The sequence below is a fragment of the Kogia breviceps genome, chromosome 1 (assembly GCF_026419965.1).
Source record: "Kogia breviceps isolate mKogBre1 chromosome 1, mKogBre1 haplotype 1, whole genome shotgun sequence".
Lineage (NCBI taxonomy): Eukaryota > Metazoa > Chordata > Mammalia > Artiodactyla > Physeteridae > Kogia > Kogia breviceps.
The window spans coordinates 183,811,348-183,829,282 of NC_081310.1; the positions used below are offsets into that span (position 1 = coordinate 183,811,348).

General features: G+C 53.4%; 1 protein-coding gene across 3 annotated transcripts in view; it reads left to right on the plus strand.

Annotated features, from left to right (window-relative positions):
• Window positions 1–17,935, plus strand: part of MYOM3 (myomesin 3) — a 47,140-nt gene that overhangs the window by 25,823 nt on the left and 3,382 nt on the right. For 2 of the 3 annotated variants that reach the window (XM_059061993.2, XM_067014819.1), the window contains exons 19-35: window positions 195–321; window positions 1,450–1,628; window positions 4,572–4,686; window positions 5,798–5,954; window positions 6,672–6,781; window positions 8,287–8,331; window positions 9,031–9,167; window positions 10,512–10,656; window positions 10,770–10,829; window positions 11,231–11,298; window positions 12,565–12,675; window positions 14,426–14,513; window positions 15,028–15,066; window positions 15,314–15,422; window positions 16,569–16,732; window positions 16,950–16,986; window positions 17,164–17,186. In XM_059061993.2, coding sequence (XP_058917976.1) covers window positions 195–321; window positions 1,450–1,628; window positions 4,572–4,686; window positions 5,798–5,954; window positions 6,672–6,781; window positions 8,287–8,331; window positions 9,031–9,167; window positions 10,512–10,656; window positions 10,770–10,829; window positions 11,231–11,298; window positions 12,565–12,675; window positions 14,426–14,513; window positions 15,028–15,066; window positions 15,314–15,422; window positions 16,569–16,732; window positions 16,950–16,986; window positions 17,164–17,186 — 1,714 coding nt within the window. Of the gene's footprint in view, window positions 1–194; window positions 322–1,449; window positions 1,629–4,571; window positions 4,687–5,797; window positions 5,955–6,671; window positions 6,782–8,286; window positions 8,332–9,030; window positions 9,168–10,511; window positions 10,657–10,769; window positions 10,830–11,230; window positions 11,299–12,564; window positions 12,676–14,425; window positions 14,514–15,027; window positions 15,067–15,313; window positions 15,423–16,568; window positions 16,733–16,949; window positions 16,987–17,163; window positions 17,405–17,935 lie in introns of all 3 variants that reach the window. The other variant, XR_010836786.1, reaches the window with a different exon arrangement.

Here is a 17,935-nt window from a genome sequence, read left to right on the forward strand (position 1 = left end):
GTGTGGGCGGAGAGCGGGGGTCAGGGTTGGAGGTCCTGAGGCTGAGAGAGGCCTCAGGTTTGGTGCCTCGATCATCCAGCTGATCGTCAAGTGCAAACCAATCTTATGTGAAGCTCCTATAGACCTCCTGCCGTGAACCTCGTCCCCTGCCTCCCCAGCCTCAGCCTTCACGGTCTGTGTTTTTGCTCTTCAAGGTCAGTGACCTCCACAGAGGCCACTTCTATGAGTTCCGTGCCCGGGCAGTAAACTGGGCTGGTGTTGGAGAGCTGTCGGCGCCCAGCAACCTGTTCGAGTGCAAAGAGTGGACGATGCCTCAGCCAGGTGAAAGGCTGGGAGGTGCCAAAGCCCAGCACCTGCCCTCCCCTCCCCTCCCCCAAACTAACAAACAAGATGACCGCTACCGCCGGGCTCGCTGTGCATTCAGGCTTGCTCTGTCGGTCCCAAACCCCAGACCCCTGCCCCCTGTAACCTCTGACACAGTCTTAACTCTGCCAAGTCAAGAGCCCCTGACGTTGGCCATTGACTGGCCCTGTACCCCCATCCAAATTATGCTCTAGCTCAACACCCCACCTGAGCTCCGATTCTCAACACAGACCAATCTCAAACCCCAAAGGCACACTGCTAGGTGAGCAACTCGTCCCAGTTTGCCCAGGACTTTCCCAGGAGTACCGCCGCAAGTCCTGTGTCCCAATCCTGGGCAAACAGGGCAGGTTGGCCGCCCTCTGCACCACTCCCGCAGCGCCATCAGCCTTCTCACAAACTAGCCCTTCATCTCCCCCTTAGGAAGGAAGGGTGACAAGCTTCCATCATTCTGTTCAGCTCAGTTCTGTTTTCTGCACAAAACCTTTACCTGAATGGCAGATAATCACTATGCGTGATGCTTTAGACCACGACAGCTATAAACAACTGATACTTGTTGGGTACTTACTATGTATTGACACTTTCCATAACTTATGTCATTAATGCTCACGACAGCACCATTTTATAAGAACTATTATTATTCCCATTTTACCGACGAGGAGACAGGAACATAGAGGCTAAGTAACTTGCCCAGAGTCCCCATAGCCTGAAAAAGGGTGTTTGCTGGGACATGAACCCCAGTGATCTGACTCTGGAGTCCACACCCTGAGCTTCTACATTAAACACAGAAATGGCAAAGAGATTAGAAAGATTAATGCTGTCTGGGACAGGGATGGGGAGGGTCAAGGATGTTTCCCAGAGGAAGTGATACTGAGCACACTTTGAAGAGTTAACTCGATTTCAGACACAGACCAAGCTTTGCCATGAAGCCAAGGCCGGCCAGGTCCCCACCATGTCCAGAGCAGGCACTTCCAGGCCTGGCGGGGAATGAAAAATTGACAAGCTCGCTGACCCGCCACCCGCCCACTGCCTGACTGGCTGGCTGGCCATTGGGCTATCCATCTCCTTCTCTACCCTGTCTTCCCACAGGACCCCCGTATGGCGTGCGGGTCTTTGAAGTGCGGGCCACCTCCCTGATGCTGACGTGGGAGCCCCCACTGTACCAAGGGGCCGGACCGGTCACAGGCTACCGCATCAGTGTCCAGGAGGAAGGCTCTGAGCAATGGAAGCCGGTCACTCCAGACCCCATCTCTGGCACCCACCTGAGGGTGAGTCCCTGCCCCTTTATCCTCTGACACGCCCTAAGCCTTCCCTGCCACAGGATATGGCAGGACTACAGAACATCAAAGCTGGAACGACCCTCAGAGATCACTGCGCTCACTTAATGGCAGCAGAGGACCAGAGAGGGGGAGTGGCTTAGCCAGGGTCACGCAGCGAGTCAGCAGGAGGTCTGGCCCGCGGTTGGTCTTAACCTGCTCCATGCTGTGCAGACGCCTCCCTAAAACCTCACTTATAATCAGCAAGGTATATTAGCATTTGGATATGCACATCCCTTGAGCTAGGAATTCTGCTTCTAGGATTGAACTGTAGAGAAATAATTAGTCAAGTGTGCAAAGACCTAAGGACAGTGATGCTCCTTGTAGCATTGTTTATAAAGGCAAAATTTGGAAACAACTTAAATGTCCATCAGTAGGGGGTTTGCTTAAATAAATCATAGTGTACCCTTAATGTGGACTCAGTGTCAGTGAGTGTAAAGGCTACAGTAGCTGAAGAAGTGGCAATAATATAAAGAATGAGGGAGGGCTTCCCTGGTGGCGCAGCGGTTGAGAATCCGCCTGCCGATGCAGGAGACACGGGTTCGTGCCCCGGTCTGGGAAGATCCCACATGCCGCGGAGCAACTAAGCCCGTGAGCCATGGCCGCTGAGCCTGCGCGTCCGGAGCCTGCGCGTCCGGAGCCTGTGCTCCGCAACGGGAGAGGCCACAACAGTGAGAGGCCCGCATACCGCAAAAAAAAAAAAAAAAAAAAGAATGAGGGAGAGCTAAAAACATGAAAAATAAAAATTTTAAAATTTTTAAAAAAAGAACGAGGTAGAGCTACATGTATGTTGTGACATAAAAACATATCCACCATATGTGGCTAAGAAAACAAAAAGCACAATACAGAGCAGGATATTTATATGTTAGATAACATTTAGAACATGTATATCATATTGTATATTAATGAACATAGAGGCATATATGTGTTTCTTAATTTAAGTGAGAAGCAAACTCTAAACGCTTTGGATAATAAGGAATCTAGCAGAATCATTGGTTTTATTCGCCTGTGGTGGTTGTTTTCACTTGCACTCGTGTAGAAGGGAAAGCGCAAAGACGACTCACACATATTTGTCATGTCAGAAAACAAAGGTGTCCATTGAAGCATTCTTAGCAGACACAAATTACTAACAGACGGTCCATCAGGATCACAGACTTCACAGCATCCATCTCTGAAGCCAGCATGTCTCACAGGCCTTCTTTGTTTAAGGAAAGTTCTGTGATGTGTATTAGAGTTTATCTTCTGCAGCTCTAGGGAGAGAGGGAGTATTTTCTCCACCTCATTTTCCTGAGGCATCTTTCACCAGCAGGCGGGAGGAGGGTGTGTGTGGGTTTCAAGACCACACGTTAGCACTCTGTTAGCACCAAGAGGAAAGAAAGCAGGCTTGAGAGGCCCAAAACAATGTGGAAAGAAGATACTAGCAAGCAGAATATGGCACATGTCACGTTTCTGCATGGTTTACGTGCATTTGCAAGTCTAAATGGATTTTTACAAAATTGTCAAATCTGGGAATGGGGCTGCCAGGAGAGCCTTACCCCTTCATTTTATATTCTTTTCTATCGTTTTAATATTTCCGCCAACAAACATGGATTTCTTTCATAATCAGAAAAAAATAAAAATATTTCCTTTTGAAACAATAACATTAAGGCTATCTCAGACCAAATGGAGAAGGGCAAGCCTCAGCCCGTGGATTGCTCTGAGATTGTGCAGCTTCCGCCCCCACGGGGCCCGGCTCCCTACAGTAGAGTCGGCCAGTGCTGGACAGCTGGCCCGAGAGAGCCACGCAAGATGGATGGTCCGTCAGCTCCTCAGGCAGGCTGGCTCAGGGAGGGGGAGCCTCGGTGACTTGGCACCGTTTCTGCATGTGGATGGTTGGCTGGCGTTCACTCTCAGTCATTCACTCAACACTCCTGGACACCTACTTAGTGCCAGATCTGGAACTAGATTGTAGATGTAAAAAGCCACAGTCAGAGTCCTTAGGGAACAGGCGATTACAATACTGCGTGTCGTACAATCAAGGAGGGTCCGAGGGATTCTGGGAGCTCCAAGGAGGAAGGTAAGAGACCTCTCCTGGCCTCGTCCCATCTGTCCAAGCTGAGTGGGCAAGGGTGAGCCGTTGTTGCTAGACCAAGAGAAGGGGAGGGCGTTCCAGGCAGAGGGCTCAGCAAGGGCAAAGGCAGGGAGGCGTGAAGCGACGTGCTGCATGGGGGACCCTGAGGAGTCAGGGAGTGAAGGGGGCGCAGAGAAGAGGACAGAAGGCTGAGGATGAGGAAGGCTTTAGGTACCAAGCCTCAAAATCGGAACTTTACCCTGAAGGCCACCGAAAGAGTTCAGTGTACTCAGACCGGCATCTTGGAAACGTTGGCAGAGGGCAAGATAGACCGGGAAGAAGGGTCTGGAGGCAGAGGTGTCTTTTAGGAAACTGGTGGACTAACCCAGGAGAGAAGAAATGAAGCTGCAGTCAAAGGCGTGGCTGGGACACAGACAGGCCACATTCAAGAAACGTTCGGGAAATCAAATGGGAACTTGGGCGATTAGATGTGTAGGGCTCAAGAAAAAGATGTCAAAGACGATGATCACCAAGCTTCTTTCTAGGGTGACAGATGGAAGAGAGGCAGGGGGGCGCAGGCAGAGAAAGGGTTTTCTTGTTGAGAGGCTGATGATGAGTTAAGTTCCGAGCCGCGGAGCTCCAGGCATCACAAGCGTGGGAGGTAATCTCAGGGGAGAGGCTCACCTGAAACTGGAACTCAGGAGAGCAATGTGCCCCTAGCCTGCCCCCCACCCCCAGGGCAGCCTGGCCCTCCGGGGGGTCCCCTGCAGCCCGTGGCCAGGGCTGCGGGAAGGGTGGGTCTTTGCCATCCTCGGTGCTAACTCTTGCCCCCTCCCTTCCCCCAGGTTTCTGACTTGCAGCCGGGGAAGACCTACGTATTCCACGTACAGGCCGTGAATTCAGCGGGCCCAGGGCAGCCGTCCATGCCCACCGACCCCGTACTCCTGGAGGACAAGCCAGGTAGGGGCAGGGGGAGAGCGCTGGTCTGCAGCGGGGGGACAGAACCTGCTGGGCCCTCACCCGGCCACACCTTCCTGCCCCTCATTCGTTCCTGCCTGTTTCTCTCCTGTCCACACTCTCGTTTATTTCTGTGGGATCCCAAGACATGAACATATGGTTTCCTTCCATGTGATGGGTCTTCCATGCTTTATATGCCACGTTCTTAAACTCATACCACTCTTCGTGGCTATTTAAAAGAATAGCCAGGGGCTTCCCTGGTGGCGCAGCGGTTGAGAGTCCGCCTGCCGATGCGGGAGACGCGGGTTCGTGCCCTGGTCCGGGAGGATCCCACATGCCGCGGAGCAACTAAGCCCGTGAGCCATGGCCGCTGGGCCTGCGTGTCCGGAGCCTGTGCCCCGCAACGGGGGAGGCCACAGCAGTGAGAGGCCCGCATACCGCAAAAAAAAAAAAAAAAAAGAATAGCCAACTTTATTTCAGATATGCCGTGTGGCTTTGCCTGCCCTTGCAGTCATGGCTCCCGAGGTCCGCTCCTACCACATACACCAGATGCTGCGCTGGCTCCTCACACTGTCTGGCCCTCCCAATAAGCCCCCGAGGGAGCCGTCACTGTGCCCACTTTAGAACTGATTTTATTGTGGCTCAGAGAAGTGAAATGACCAGGTCACGCAGCTAGTATACGATGGACTCACTCAGCTCTCCTCACTATAAAGTGTGTTCTTTTTCCATTCTTTTAATTATTCATCCATTCAGCAAGTATTTGGTGACACCCACACTGCACTAGGGACATGGCAGTGATGAGAAAGCAAGGTCCCTGCGCTGGTGGGGGGAGGGGCAGGACGAAGGGACGGTAAACAAGTAAGTGAGGAAAAAGTCAGTGCTAAGTGCTATAAAGGAAGTGAAACCGGGTGATAGGGTGGGGTGGGCTTTACTTTAGCCTCAGTTGTCTGAGGAGGTGACATTTGAGCTGAGAAGGAGCCGGATCACACGAGGCCTTGGAGGCCACAGCAAGGAGTCTGGGGTTTATTATTTTATTCAAGAGCAACGGGCAGCCACTGGTGGGGTCAAGCAGGGGAGGGACCTGACCCCGTTTATTGTTGGATCCTGCCCTCAGATGCTCGGGAGATCGAGGTCGGTGTGGATGATGAGGGCTTTATCTACATGGCTTTCGAAGCCCCCGAGGCCCCCAACTCCTCAGAGTTTCAGTGGTCCAAGGACTACAAGGGCCCGCCAGACCCACAGAGGGTCAAGGTCGAGGAGGAAGTTAACAAGTAAGTGAGGGGAGGGGGCAGCACGATCCGTCCACGGGCCCCAGACGTTGTCGGATGAGTGGGCAGAAGCTCGTGGGTGAGGCCATCCGGCAGGACCCCCAGATAAGGAGCTTGAGAGGACTGCTTGGTCTCTCATGGAGGATGCTGACTGCCACCTCGGGGAGAAGTGAGGGAGAGTGCATTGGAGAGGCTGAACCGGTGCCATTCATTTGCAGATCCTTCTTCTGTAAGGAAAGTGCGTGCCTCTATGCGGGTGCCTCCAGGAGACGCTCAGGACTTGGTTACCAGCCTGAGTGCCTGTGACTTGCTCTTGCAAGTTCCCTGGACTCAGCTTCCTCATCAGTAAAAGAGGGGTTAGGATGTCAAGTGCCCCCAGGTCTCTGTCCTCCACCCCCAGCAGCTCTGGCCTTGGCCCTGTCCAGCAGGAGACAAAGCTGATGACTTGAGCCCTGTGGAGAGAGGCAGGCCTGGGGGATGTGGCAAGTATGAAGACTGTTCCAGAGAGCCTGGCTAGTGAGGACCATTGAAGGTGGCAGTCCAGATGTGCCCTGGGCAGGGGACCCCAAAGAGGTGTAAGGAGGCTGCCACCCCTGCTTACTGGCTTGGCTGGGGTCTGGGCTGGGGTGCAGGGCTTGCAAAGCCGACCGAGACTCCCCAGCCCCCAGGCCTCCAGGGCACATGGCCCCTCTCAGAGCCTCTGCCCTCCTGTCTCTGCAGGTCCAAGATCATCCTGAAAGAACCTGGCCTCGAGGATTTGGGTACCTACTCGGTGGTGGTCACCGATGCTGATGAAGAAATCTCAGCAAGCCACACGCTGACGGAGGAAGGTGATGCCCCTGTTCCACTGCCACCTCCCCAGAGAGACGACCCAGACACGGAGTCCCAAACACAAATACCCCAGAGGCCAGCAAGAAGCAATAAAAATGAGTAAAGCAGAGATTTCCAGGGAAGTAGGCCCTCACCCACCCATTCAGTCAGTTAGCCAGTTAATAAGTATCTGCTGAGCACCGACCATATGCCAGAGACTGTCCTAGGCACTGAATTTCATCAGTGAACTCAACAGGCAAAAATCCCTTCCTGATGGAGCTCACGCTCTTCTTGTCTCTCTCTTTACTTTATCTACTTTTGATAAAAAGCAAAGGTACCAGTGAATTATTTCACTTCCTTCCGTAGCCTAAGAAAAACAACAGCATAAGTAGAATGATAAACTGCAAATGGCAGTCGGTCTGAGGAATGAGGATGGCAAAAGGGAGCACTGGGGACTGCGGTAAACCAGAGAGGGGATGCCGGGCCTCAGCGGTCATCTATGAGACTCACCCTCTGCTGTCTCCATAGCAACTGGGACAGCCCATTGTCCTCTCTGATGATTGCGCTGGAGGCCCTTTGATTTTTTTTAAGAAGCAGAAGCCAGGCAGGTCCAGAGTGCAATTCCAGTTCCACAATTTCCTGGCTGCTTGACCTTGGATAAGTCATGACACCTCTCTGGGCCTCAGTTTCCTCATCTGTAAAGGGGGATTATAATCCCTGCTGTCCTAAGTGAAACAATGTTGTTATGCAGATATACTTAGATGATTCCATGCAAACTAAAGCCATCCACAAAAGTAATGGGGTTTGCTTTTTGTTTTTGGACTGGATGCTTGCCATGTGTCCAGACTCATCATGCTAAGGACTCTGGAGCTTATAAGAGGAAATGAGATATGAGCCCTGCCCCTGCCAATTCATCCATGCAACATGTATTTATTGAGCACATGCTGTGTGCCAGATACCATGCAGATCCAGAGCTCAGCTTAGCAGAAGAGACAAGCCTAACACAAAGAAGCAGTTAGCAGTGAGACAGCACTCTGCTGACCTGCCCTAGACACATGTAGACTGAAATGCTCAGTGGGGAGAGCAGACCCTTAGATACTAGGACAGTATGGCTCAGTGGGGAGAACAGACCCTTAGATACTAGGACAGTATGGCTCAGTGGGTTAACAAGGGGCCTCAGGAGGCAGACAGTAATGTTCACCCCACAGCATGGTGTGAGGACTGCTGAGATCATGCAGAGCCTGGCACACAGTAGGTGCTTCTCTGGGGAGGTGGCACTTGATCAGGTCTTGAAGGACAGGAGAAGAAGCAACCTCAGGGTGGCCTGCAGCAGCCCCCACAGCCCCCTCAGTGTCCCAGAGCCAAGGCCTACAGTGGTCATCATGAACCCCTCAGTAGCCAAGTGACCCCAAGCTGAGTCTCTTGGGACTTTCACCCAGTGTGGACGCTAGGACGGCTTCCACGGACCCCACTGGCCCAGGTATGTCATTCTCTTTGGTTTCTTCCTTGCTTCTCCCTGTCCCAGAGCTGAACAAGCTGAAGAAGTTGAGCCATGAGATTAGAAACCCAGGTAAGCGGTCCAAGCCACCAGCCTTGGGCAGTCTTGCCAGGCCCACTGGGGTGCTCTGAGCAGGGCTGAGTCAGCCAAGAGCCAGAAACTAGCGGGCGGGGGGTGGGGGTGGGCAAAGGATGGGGACGTCTTGGGGCTGGAAGGTCAGAGACCCAGGGAGTCCTCAGTCCATGAAGGGAACAGAGCGGCCAGCAGAGAGCACATGGGATGCAAGGGAGGGCAGAGTGGCTGGTTTCTTCTTCTTCTTGGATTGTGGATCATCTAAACCCCTGCTTCCCTCCATTGGCCAGGAGTAGCTTTTGCTCCCTGGGGCAGGGGTCACAAATTTGGGTGCATATTGGAATCACCCCCGGAGCTTTTCAAAATCCCAATACCCAGGCCACACCCCAAACAAATCAGAACCTCTGGGTCTGAAGCCAGACACTGGTGTTTTTGAAAGTCCTTGGGGATCCAGGGTCCAGCCAGGGTGAGAAGCATGACCTCAAAGCTGTGGGAAGAGGATGAATTCCCTGAGATGAATTCAATCTAGGGGGACTGAATGTGGGAAACCCTCCCCAGCCCCTCACCCCAGTCGTGTCTGCGTCAGACTCTGAAACATTTTGCACATTAAATGCCCACAGTGTGCTCAAGGTGGGGCTGTTGGGAGTGGGGAGGGGAGAAGGGTTCCCTGCCCACCCTTTCCTGTCCTCTGCCTCCCAGTGATCAAGCTGATCTCCGGCTGGAACATTGACATCCTCGAGCAAGGAGAGGTGCGGCTTTGGCTGGAAGTAGAAAAGTTGTCTCCAGCCGCTGAGCTGCATCTAATCTTCAACGAGCAGGAAATCTTCAGCTCACCGGTAATTGGGGGCTCAGAATCCCTAAGTGAGGTTCCTGGCCCAGGAGGTGGCCTCACAGGCAGTGGTCTCCACTGGCTGCACCTTCCCCTAGCAGACATTTCAGAAACGGCCACCAGCTTTGGCTGTCACAGTGACAGGGTGCGGGGTGAGGACACCTGGATTTTAGTACCTGGGGGGTGAGTGGCAGGGATGCTAGACACTTGCCAACGCAAGGGAACACTCCCACAAAGAACTTCCCATGCCTCCCACAATTCTTCACTGTCCTGTCAAACATTTGTAAGGTGAAAAACCTACATTCATGCTTATAATTATCCAAGCCTAGATCCTAACTCTGAGATATAAACACAAAGAATTTTTTTGCAGTGTTAATATACACTGAATAGTTTTTATTCTATTAGCCACATTACCTATGCTTTCATTCATTTGCCTGTTCTTCTTGTACTCATGAGAATGTACATGAGTACAATCTCTCATGAGAGATTCAATCATGAGAAGATCTTATTTGTGAATTTCATCTCCAGATGGCCATCAAAAAATATGTGTTATAAAGAGGGGAGCTGGTTCTGACAGAGGAGAAAGAGCTCAGGGCTACATGTCAGAAGACTCATATTCATCTCCTGTGGGTTGTGTGCCCTTGGGCAGGTCTCTTCACCTCTCTGTGCCTCAGTTTCTGCATCAGTACAATGGGGTTGGTTGCCCCAGGATCAGGAGGAGCAATTGGAAAAAAAAAAAAAATAGATCTGAAAGTTCTGCATAGAGATTAAGCATGACCTTGGCTCATGGTAGAGGCAGGGTAACAAAGTCTGGACTCTTGGTACACAGCGCTGATACTAGCAGGTGCCACTATAGAAAAATCAAACTAGACGATTCTCTCAAATCATACATACACCCTAAATGTGGAAAATAAAACGTTTTAAAACTGTTAGAATGTGACAAAATGTAGATAAGTGCTAATTCTGGGTAGCAGGTACACAGGCTTTTTTATATTATCCTTTATAGTTTTATGGGGGATTTTTTAATATTAAATTGCAAAAGAAGTAGAAAATAACCAAAAAACATGGCACAGTAGAAGGTTGGGGATTGTTATTAACTGCAACTGATACAAGCACGCAAGACTCCTTCCAGTGTCTGCCAGGCCCCAGGGTGTTCTCAGGGGCCGGGTGTGGGAAAAGCCCAGTCTATACACAGGAGAGGGGTACCTAGGGCCCCCTCCCCAGTCTCTGAAGGCTTCTAACTCTGCATATATTACCCCCAAGTCCAACCACGCCCCAATTTGCACCCCACAGCACAAATTCCCTGGGATTGGAAAAGGACAGAAAGATTTTCAGATTTTGTTCTCCCCAGAACCGCAAAATCAATTTTGTCCGAGAGAAAGGCCTGGTGGAAATTATCATCCAAAACTTGACTGAGGACGACAAAGGGTCGTATACTGCTCAGCTCCAAGACGGAAAAGCCAAGAATCAGATCACCCTGGTTCTGGTGGATGACGGTCAGCTGTGCCCTGACCCCCGCCCTGCCCCATGCACCCGGCCTCAGCCTGATGCCCTCCTCTGGACCGGCGCTCCTCCTGGTTCACACCCGTTCCCCCCTCTGTGTTCACAGAGTTCGACAAACTTCTAAGGGAGGCAGATGCTAAGAGAAGAGACTGGAAGAGAAAGCAGGGTAAGAACTGCTGGGGCGAAGTTCAAACACCTCGGCCAGCAGGCCAGCAGGCCAGCAGGCCAGCAGGCAGCTCCGCAGAACTGCTGGGCAAGTGGATTAATATATCCCTCCGCCCTGCTGGATCCCCCCCCCGCCAGGGAGGGCCACTGCCATTTGATCTAGTGCTGTCCCCGTGGCAGAACGAAACAGCACTTGCCCAACCCCGAGAGTGAGCGCCCTAAACTTTGCACCCTAGATGCCTCACCCCAGTCCCCTCCCTCGTGGGGGCGGAATCCCAGAATTCGAGGGGCCAGTAGTCATTAGGTGCCCCTCCCCAGCTGCCTTCCCCTGTCTCGCCACCAGGTGGCGCCCGGGCCGAGCCCGGCGCTCTGACCGCTGGGCGTGCTGTTTTGCCCTCATAGGTCCGTATTTCGAGGAGCCTTTGCAGTGGAAGGTCACCGAGGACTGCCAAGTGCTGCTGACGTGCAAGGCAAAGCCCCCCCCCGCCCATCTCCAGCCCTGCCCCCAGGCCCCGTGGGGCAAGACCTGTGGTTGTCCCCAAGCCCCGTGGCTGTCTTTTGCCCCATTCCCTGCAACTCCACACCCTGTGCTGGTGTGATCCCAAGCAGAGGAAGGAGCCCCAGGGATTTTGCATTTAACTGGAAAACAAAAGCCCAGGGAGCAGAGTTAATTTGGATTAGTGTGCGCTGAGTCAGCCTTGAGCTAGATCTCCCAGCTGCTCTGGGAGGGGTTCTGGGGGTCAGGGGTCTGGGAGCAAGTGAGGGCTCTATATGTTGAGCAGTAGTCCCTGTGTCTGTTAGTAGCCCTGTCAGACACTGTTGTCAGCACTTCACAGCATTATTTTATTTCATCTGCCTCACAATCATCTGTGAGAGAGGTGTTACAATCCCCACTTTAGGATGAAAAACCAAGTGGGGAACTAGCTCAAGACTACATGATAACAGGCAGAGTCTAGAGAGCCCAGGTTTTAACCGGATGTGCCTGACTCCAAAGCGGGTGTTCTTTCTCAGCACCCTGCAGCCTTTTAGATAACTGCAGGAGGGCAGGAGAGGGGAGGGCGCACTCCCCGAAGCCTATGCATTCAGCAAACCTAAGTACCTACTCTGTGTTACACACTCTGCAAGCACTGGGCATACAAGGGTGAAGAAGTGGACTCCTTAGGCCTGTAAGATCCCACAGTCCAAAGCAAGATCGTGGGGAAAACAGCATAGCTCCTGCTGTGATAGAGACATGCAGGAAATTGATGACTTATAATGTGGCACACTCTGGGGTGCATAAAGGAAGGCTTCCTGGAGGAGGTGACACAGGCATTTACAAGAAAAAGTAGGGTAGGAAAGGGATCAAGAAGCAGAGGGGGGCTTCCCTGGTGGCGCAGTGGTTGAGAATCTGCTTGCCGATGCAGAGGATGCAGGTTCGTGCCCCGGTCTGGGACCATGAGCCATGGCCGCTGGGCCTGCACGTCTGGAGCCTGTGCTCAGCAGGAGAGGCCACAACAGTGAGAGGCCCGGTACCGCAAAAAAAAAAAAAGCAGAGGGAATAGCATTAGCACAAGTCCAGAGTCCAGAAACCATCAGAGGAGACATATGGTATGGGGAAGGGGTTGGCTGAGATTTAGCCTGGGGGAGGGGGTGGGGGGGAGTCATGTTTGTAAAAAAAAAAAAAAGGTTCTGATGAACTGAGTCATCACTTAAAAGAGAAAGCCTGAAGGAGTCTCCTCACTCCCCACCTTCCTCAGGTGACCAACACCAAGAAAGAAACCCGCTTCCAGTGGTTCTTCCAGAAGAAAGAGCTCCCAGATGGTCAGTACGACCCACAGACTGGAGCAGGGCTTCTCTGCATCGAAGAGGTAAGTGCAGCTCTGACTTCAGGGCTCACAGCCTCCAGGCAGTGCCAGGAGCCCTGGGCAGGGAGTCAGGACCAGGGTGAGGCAGGTGAGGCACTGACCTCTTGCACAAACTTTAAGGAAGCACTGAAAGGCTCAGTACTCAAGATATAATATTTCATGCAATATTTTTAAGGATCAAAATTCATGCCAAAAAAAAAAAAGACCATGAGGGAAAACAATACCAAAACTTTAAATAAAGACAGGCTCAGTAATACTGATTTTTCCTTTTAGTTGGATTCCAGTCCTGGCCCTGCCACTGACTGCATGGCCCTGGGCTAGTCACTGTCCCTCTCTGACCTCAGTTTTCATCTGTTACACGAGCAGGTCAGAGGGATGCTCTCTCAGAGATTCCTTCCTGCCCCTGCAGCCTGAGATTCAGGACAGGAAGACGGCCTCCGTGTGAGGCAGGTCTGGGAAGAGCAAAATAGGGCCTGGAGCTCACTTCTGCCACCCACGACCTCCCCGTGGCCCTCAGAGGAGTGTGACCTGGTTAAGGTAGAAATGCAAGGCTTATTCTTAAATATTCAATGTTTTTCTGCCTTGCCCCTGATTTCTGTGGCCTCACCATGTGCCACGGAGGACTACGGCAGATGCAGGTTTGCAGACTATGAAGGAAATAATGATTTCAAGGTCCTTTCCCAAATCCTGGCCAAGACGATGGCAAGTTTGCCTTTGTCATCACAGTGCAAACTCCTCACACAGGGCTTGGCATCAAGTAGGTGCTTAATACTACTGAGTCTTGTCATAATCATCCAGCTTATTGGTGCAGAACTTTCTGGCTTCTGAAGAGTTATCTCCCTTGATCCTCACAGCAACTATAGTACGTAGCCAGGGAAAGGATTATGCCACCATTTTACAGATGAGTAAACTGAGGCTCAGAGGGTTTAAATACCAAGATGACAAAGCTTGAGCGTGGGGCCGGAAGTTTCTCCAATCACTCTCACTGGAATTTGGCTGGGACTTTGGAGCCTTCACTGAGGGAGGGGGCAGGAGACATGGGAGAAGTCTGTTGGGGTTTTCAGCCCTTTGATACCCCAGTTAAGAGATGCTTCTGCCTTGAATCCTGCCTCATAGCACACTATGTAGAGATGGTTGGGGTGAGAGGGGCCCTTTGAGGGGACAGGGAGGCAGATATCACACCCCTACCCCCGCAGCCCCTGGAGGAGATGCTGTGTAATAAGAGGGCACAGCTGACTTCTGACCTTGCTTTCAAAGCATGACCCAAGTTCTTGCTTTGCTGAGTGTTGACCCAGGCTTCACTTAGGGTTGACAAGCATGTGCCAGTAAGGACCCCCTTATCCTGAGCAAAAGAAAGCGCACCTCTTTCTGAGAGGTGCAGAGAGGCCCCTCTATCCAGGGCCCCTGGGAAGCAGGGCACGCTGGTGGAGGGTGCGCCCTGATCGGCCCAGCTCTGCTAGGAGGGCTCACTTTGCTCTGTCCAGAGCAGCTGCCTGAGAATCACATGCGGGGCGTCTGTTTCTGCCCTCAGTTCCCCCTCTCGCCCCACCTCCAGGCCCAGACAAGCCCTGGGCTTGGGATCAAAGGGCTCTGGAGCTGGAAGGAGCCTCAGAGATCACCCATCGCAGGGGGGTAAACTGAGGCCCAGGGAGGAGAGTTAGGGGCAGGCCTAGAGCCCAGGCCTCCTGATTTGCTGTCCATCCCTCCTTCTGGAACTCATGCCGACACCGCCTTCTCACATCCTTCTTTCCAGCTTTCCAAAGAGGACAAGGGCGTTTACAGAGCAGAGATCTCCGACGAGCGAGGGGCTGACGACACCATCCTGCACCTCACGGGTGGAGGTAGGAGCCGGCGACATCAGAGACGGGCCGGGAGGGCCTCACATGGAACCAAGAGATGCAGTGTGACCTGTGGGGAAACTGTCTGGGATCCTCACTTGGGACAGCTGAGGCCCAGGGGAGTTAAGTGACCTGCCCACGGCTGCACAGCTGGTCAGTGGCAGGGCCTGGTCTGTGTGACGCTGGTGCCCATGTTCATGCAGTATCCCACAGCGAGCCCAGGCTTCAAGGCCCGGAGCCTGAGTTCTCTGCTCTGCCCCCACAGTGGGCCCCAGGCTCCTCACCAGGCTGCTCATCTCAGCCTGCAGGAAGACTGTCATGGCGGCCCATTCATCCTCCATCTGTGTTGCCCCCCTGCCCCATCAGTCACGCAGTGCCCCAGATCCCCTCCCCATCCCTAAGCCTGTGTTCTGAGAGCTGCTCATAAGGTCCACCAGCCTTTTCCAAGGACGGCCCCACCTGGTGCATCCCTAGGGGAGCCCTACATCAGCTGACCATTCCCTCTGTCTCCCTCCAGCCCTGGATGCCATCTTCACTGAGCTGGGCAGGATTGGTGGTAAGCAAGCCCCCTCTTTGCTCAGCACTGCCGTGATGCCACATAGCCTCCGGGGGACCTCTAGCCATCCTTGGCTGCCGGGGGTGGGTTTAGTTTCCAGCCTCAAAGACTGGGGGAGACGCTCCTGCCTCTTCACCACACTGTGTTCCCCCCACTACACCCCAAAGCGGGGGTGAGCTGGCTGCCCCCCAGATGTGCTGCCCAAAGGGCCTTGGGGAAGACTCACCCTTCTCCCATGCCTCCCCAGCCCTCTCTGCGACCCCACTGAAAATCCAGGGGACGGAGGAGGGGATCCGGCTCTTCAGCAGGGTCAAGTACTACAATGTGAACTACATGAAAACCACCTGGTTCCACAAGTAGGTTGGCCTTTGCCCTGGAGCCCTAGCCAGGCTGGAGGGGGCCCAGCACCTGCCTCAGAGCCCAGTCCCAAGGGCTTGGCAGAGACAGGGTCTCTCACCGCTCCTGCTGTCCACAGAGGGAGTCTGGGACAGGGAACAGCTGTTAGAGACACAGAAGGGAGGCTCCCCAGGAAAGGTGGGAACCCTGGTGCTAAGATCACTTTCCCAGAATATCCATGGCCAGAGAAGGACCATTGTCTTAGAGCACCATCTGGGAACTGGGGGAGAGAAGGATGCGGGAACGATGGAGAACCAGATGGTCAAGTGCCCTTATGGGCCTTTGCAGCCTTAGCAAACTCAGGCAGCCAGGCTGAGGGGAGAGGAGCAGGTAGAGGGATCTGGGGGGCTGACGACTAACTGAGGGCCAGGCCTTGAAGTCAGGATCAGGTATCAGAGACTCAGCCAGGAGCTAAGTGACCCCAGAGAGTTTGGGAGCAGAATTTTCCCAGTGCTTCTTACTTGCAAACCTCAGCCTCGTGGAGCAGACATTACTGCACCCATTCTATGGAGAAGGCTAGACAGACTTAGTCAAATTTGTCATGTGAGTGATACCAAGGCTAAGCTGAATTTCAGAACAGTGAAGCTCCTTCTCTAGAGTTTCTGAGCCCCATGACTAAGCCCAGAGGTGTCACTTCTGTGACAAAACACTGACATGGGCCAGGTGTCTTTAGGAATGAAATTCAAGTAAAGAAGGAAAGGAGTTTATATAGTTTATAAGAATTACGTAAGAATGATTGTGGGAAGAAATGCTGGGAGGTTTTAAGATGAGGAAAAGGATGAAGTGAGGAAGTGGCTCCCACTGGCGGGGTGTGGGGAGGTGGTCACTGACCCTGGAGCACCATTTCCTCGAAGTCCCAGCCTGCAGGACACATGTCACAGATATAGACTCAGCGCTGCCACGAGGTTTGCTGAATGAATGAATGATGAATGGATGAATGGATAGATATTTATCAGATATCTCATGGATGGTCACCACTTGCAGCTCACACATCTGGGAACAAAACCCCGGGAGAGGCGTTTGGGGCAGGGGTGCCTGTAGATGGGCAGACAGACAGCCCGTCCCGGACTGAGCTGTGTTAACCATTTCTTTGCCCTCACGTTCAGAGAGAAACGCCTGGAGAGTGGTGATCGGGTGAGGGCTGGCACCACCCTGGATGAGATCTGGCTCCACATCCTGGACCCCAAAGACTCAGACAAGGGCAAATACACCCTAGAGATAGCGGCCGGGAAGGAAGTCCGGCAGCTCTCAGCTGATCTCTCGGGGCAAGGTGAGCGCTCAGTGTCTGTCCTCAGTGAAGCCTGTTTAGAAAACCCCATGGTCTTTTGTGGGGGCTCCCATCTCCCCACCCAATCCTAGCACTGCCCCAAGAGAATTCTGGAACAGAGTGGAGGAACAGTCAGCGCTGAGCTCTGTGTGGGTTGCAGGATGGGGGGAGATTGGGGGTAGATGCCCTGATGCACCTTTTCCCCTTTTCCCTCTCTTAGCTTTTGAGGACGCCCTGGCCGAGCACCAGAGATTGAAGTAAGTTTCCTTGGCGTTTCTCTGTGTGATCAAGGCCCCTGGGGTGCACGAGTACAGGACCCTTCCTGGGAGGCCGGACAGCTCCACCTTTCCCCCGTCACCCCCTGCCCCCTACCCGGGTAGGACTGTCCTTTAACAAATGAAACACCAAGGCTTTTTCCCATTTCCGTTTTGCAGAGCCTTGGCCATCATCGAGAAGAGTAAGTCCAGCCGTATTTCTGTTGTTTCCACTTCTGAGTTTGGGGCGGCTTCCCAGCTGCTCATGCCTCCTGGCAGGTAGCTGGAGTCCCAGTTCCCCATGGGGTCTGTGTGGCTCTGGCCCGTCACAGAGCTGCCGGGAGACCCGGCTGGTGGCAGCGTGAAGACAGGTGGATGAGGAGTCCGAGGATACCTGAGACCGTGGATGTGGATGCGCCTGGTGCGGGCCTGGTGGCGAGTAGGCACGCGGCCGATGTCGGTGGGACTCCAAAGGCAGGGGCAGACAGGCCCGAGGCTGGGCTGATCTTGCCAAGCGAGGCCCGGGAGGGGACGACTTTAAAGCTGAAGCCGGTTCTGGCTGTCGGGGCCCTAGGGCCTCATCTAATCCGGGACACAGCCTCTGAGTTGCCCAGGGGGACCACCAGGTCCACGCACTGGAGCTTCTCCGGGTCCCCGCAACCAGTTCTAAAGTACCCAGTTCCAGGAGGCTGGCTTTCTGGTCTCAGTGAGCCAGCCGGTCAGTGCAGGACTTGCCATGAGGGGAAGCCTCCTGGCAGCGGAGCAAAGCAGCCCCGTTTAACCTGACAGTGAGGAGGGAAACGGACCGTTTGGGGCCATTGGTGGGAGGGGGCATTAGCCCTATGTGGCGTCTTGTCCCTGAGTGTCCCCACTCGGCGGGAAGTGCGGACCGTCCATAACTGCCATCTGGAAGGGGGCCGTCTGGGGTCTAAGAGCGGTGAGGAGCCCTCGC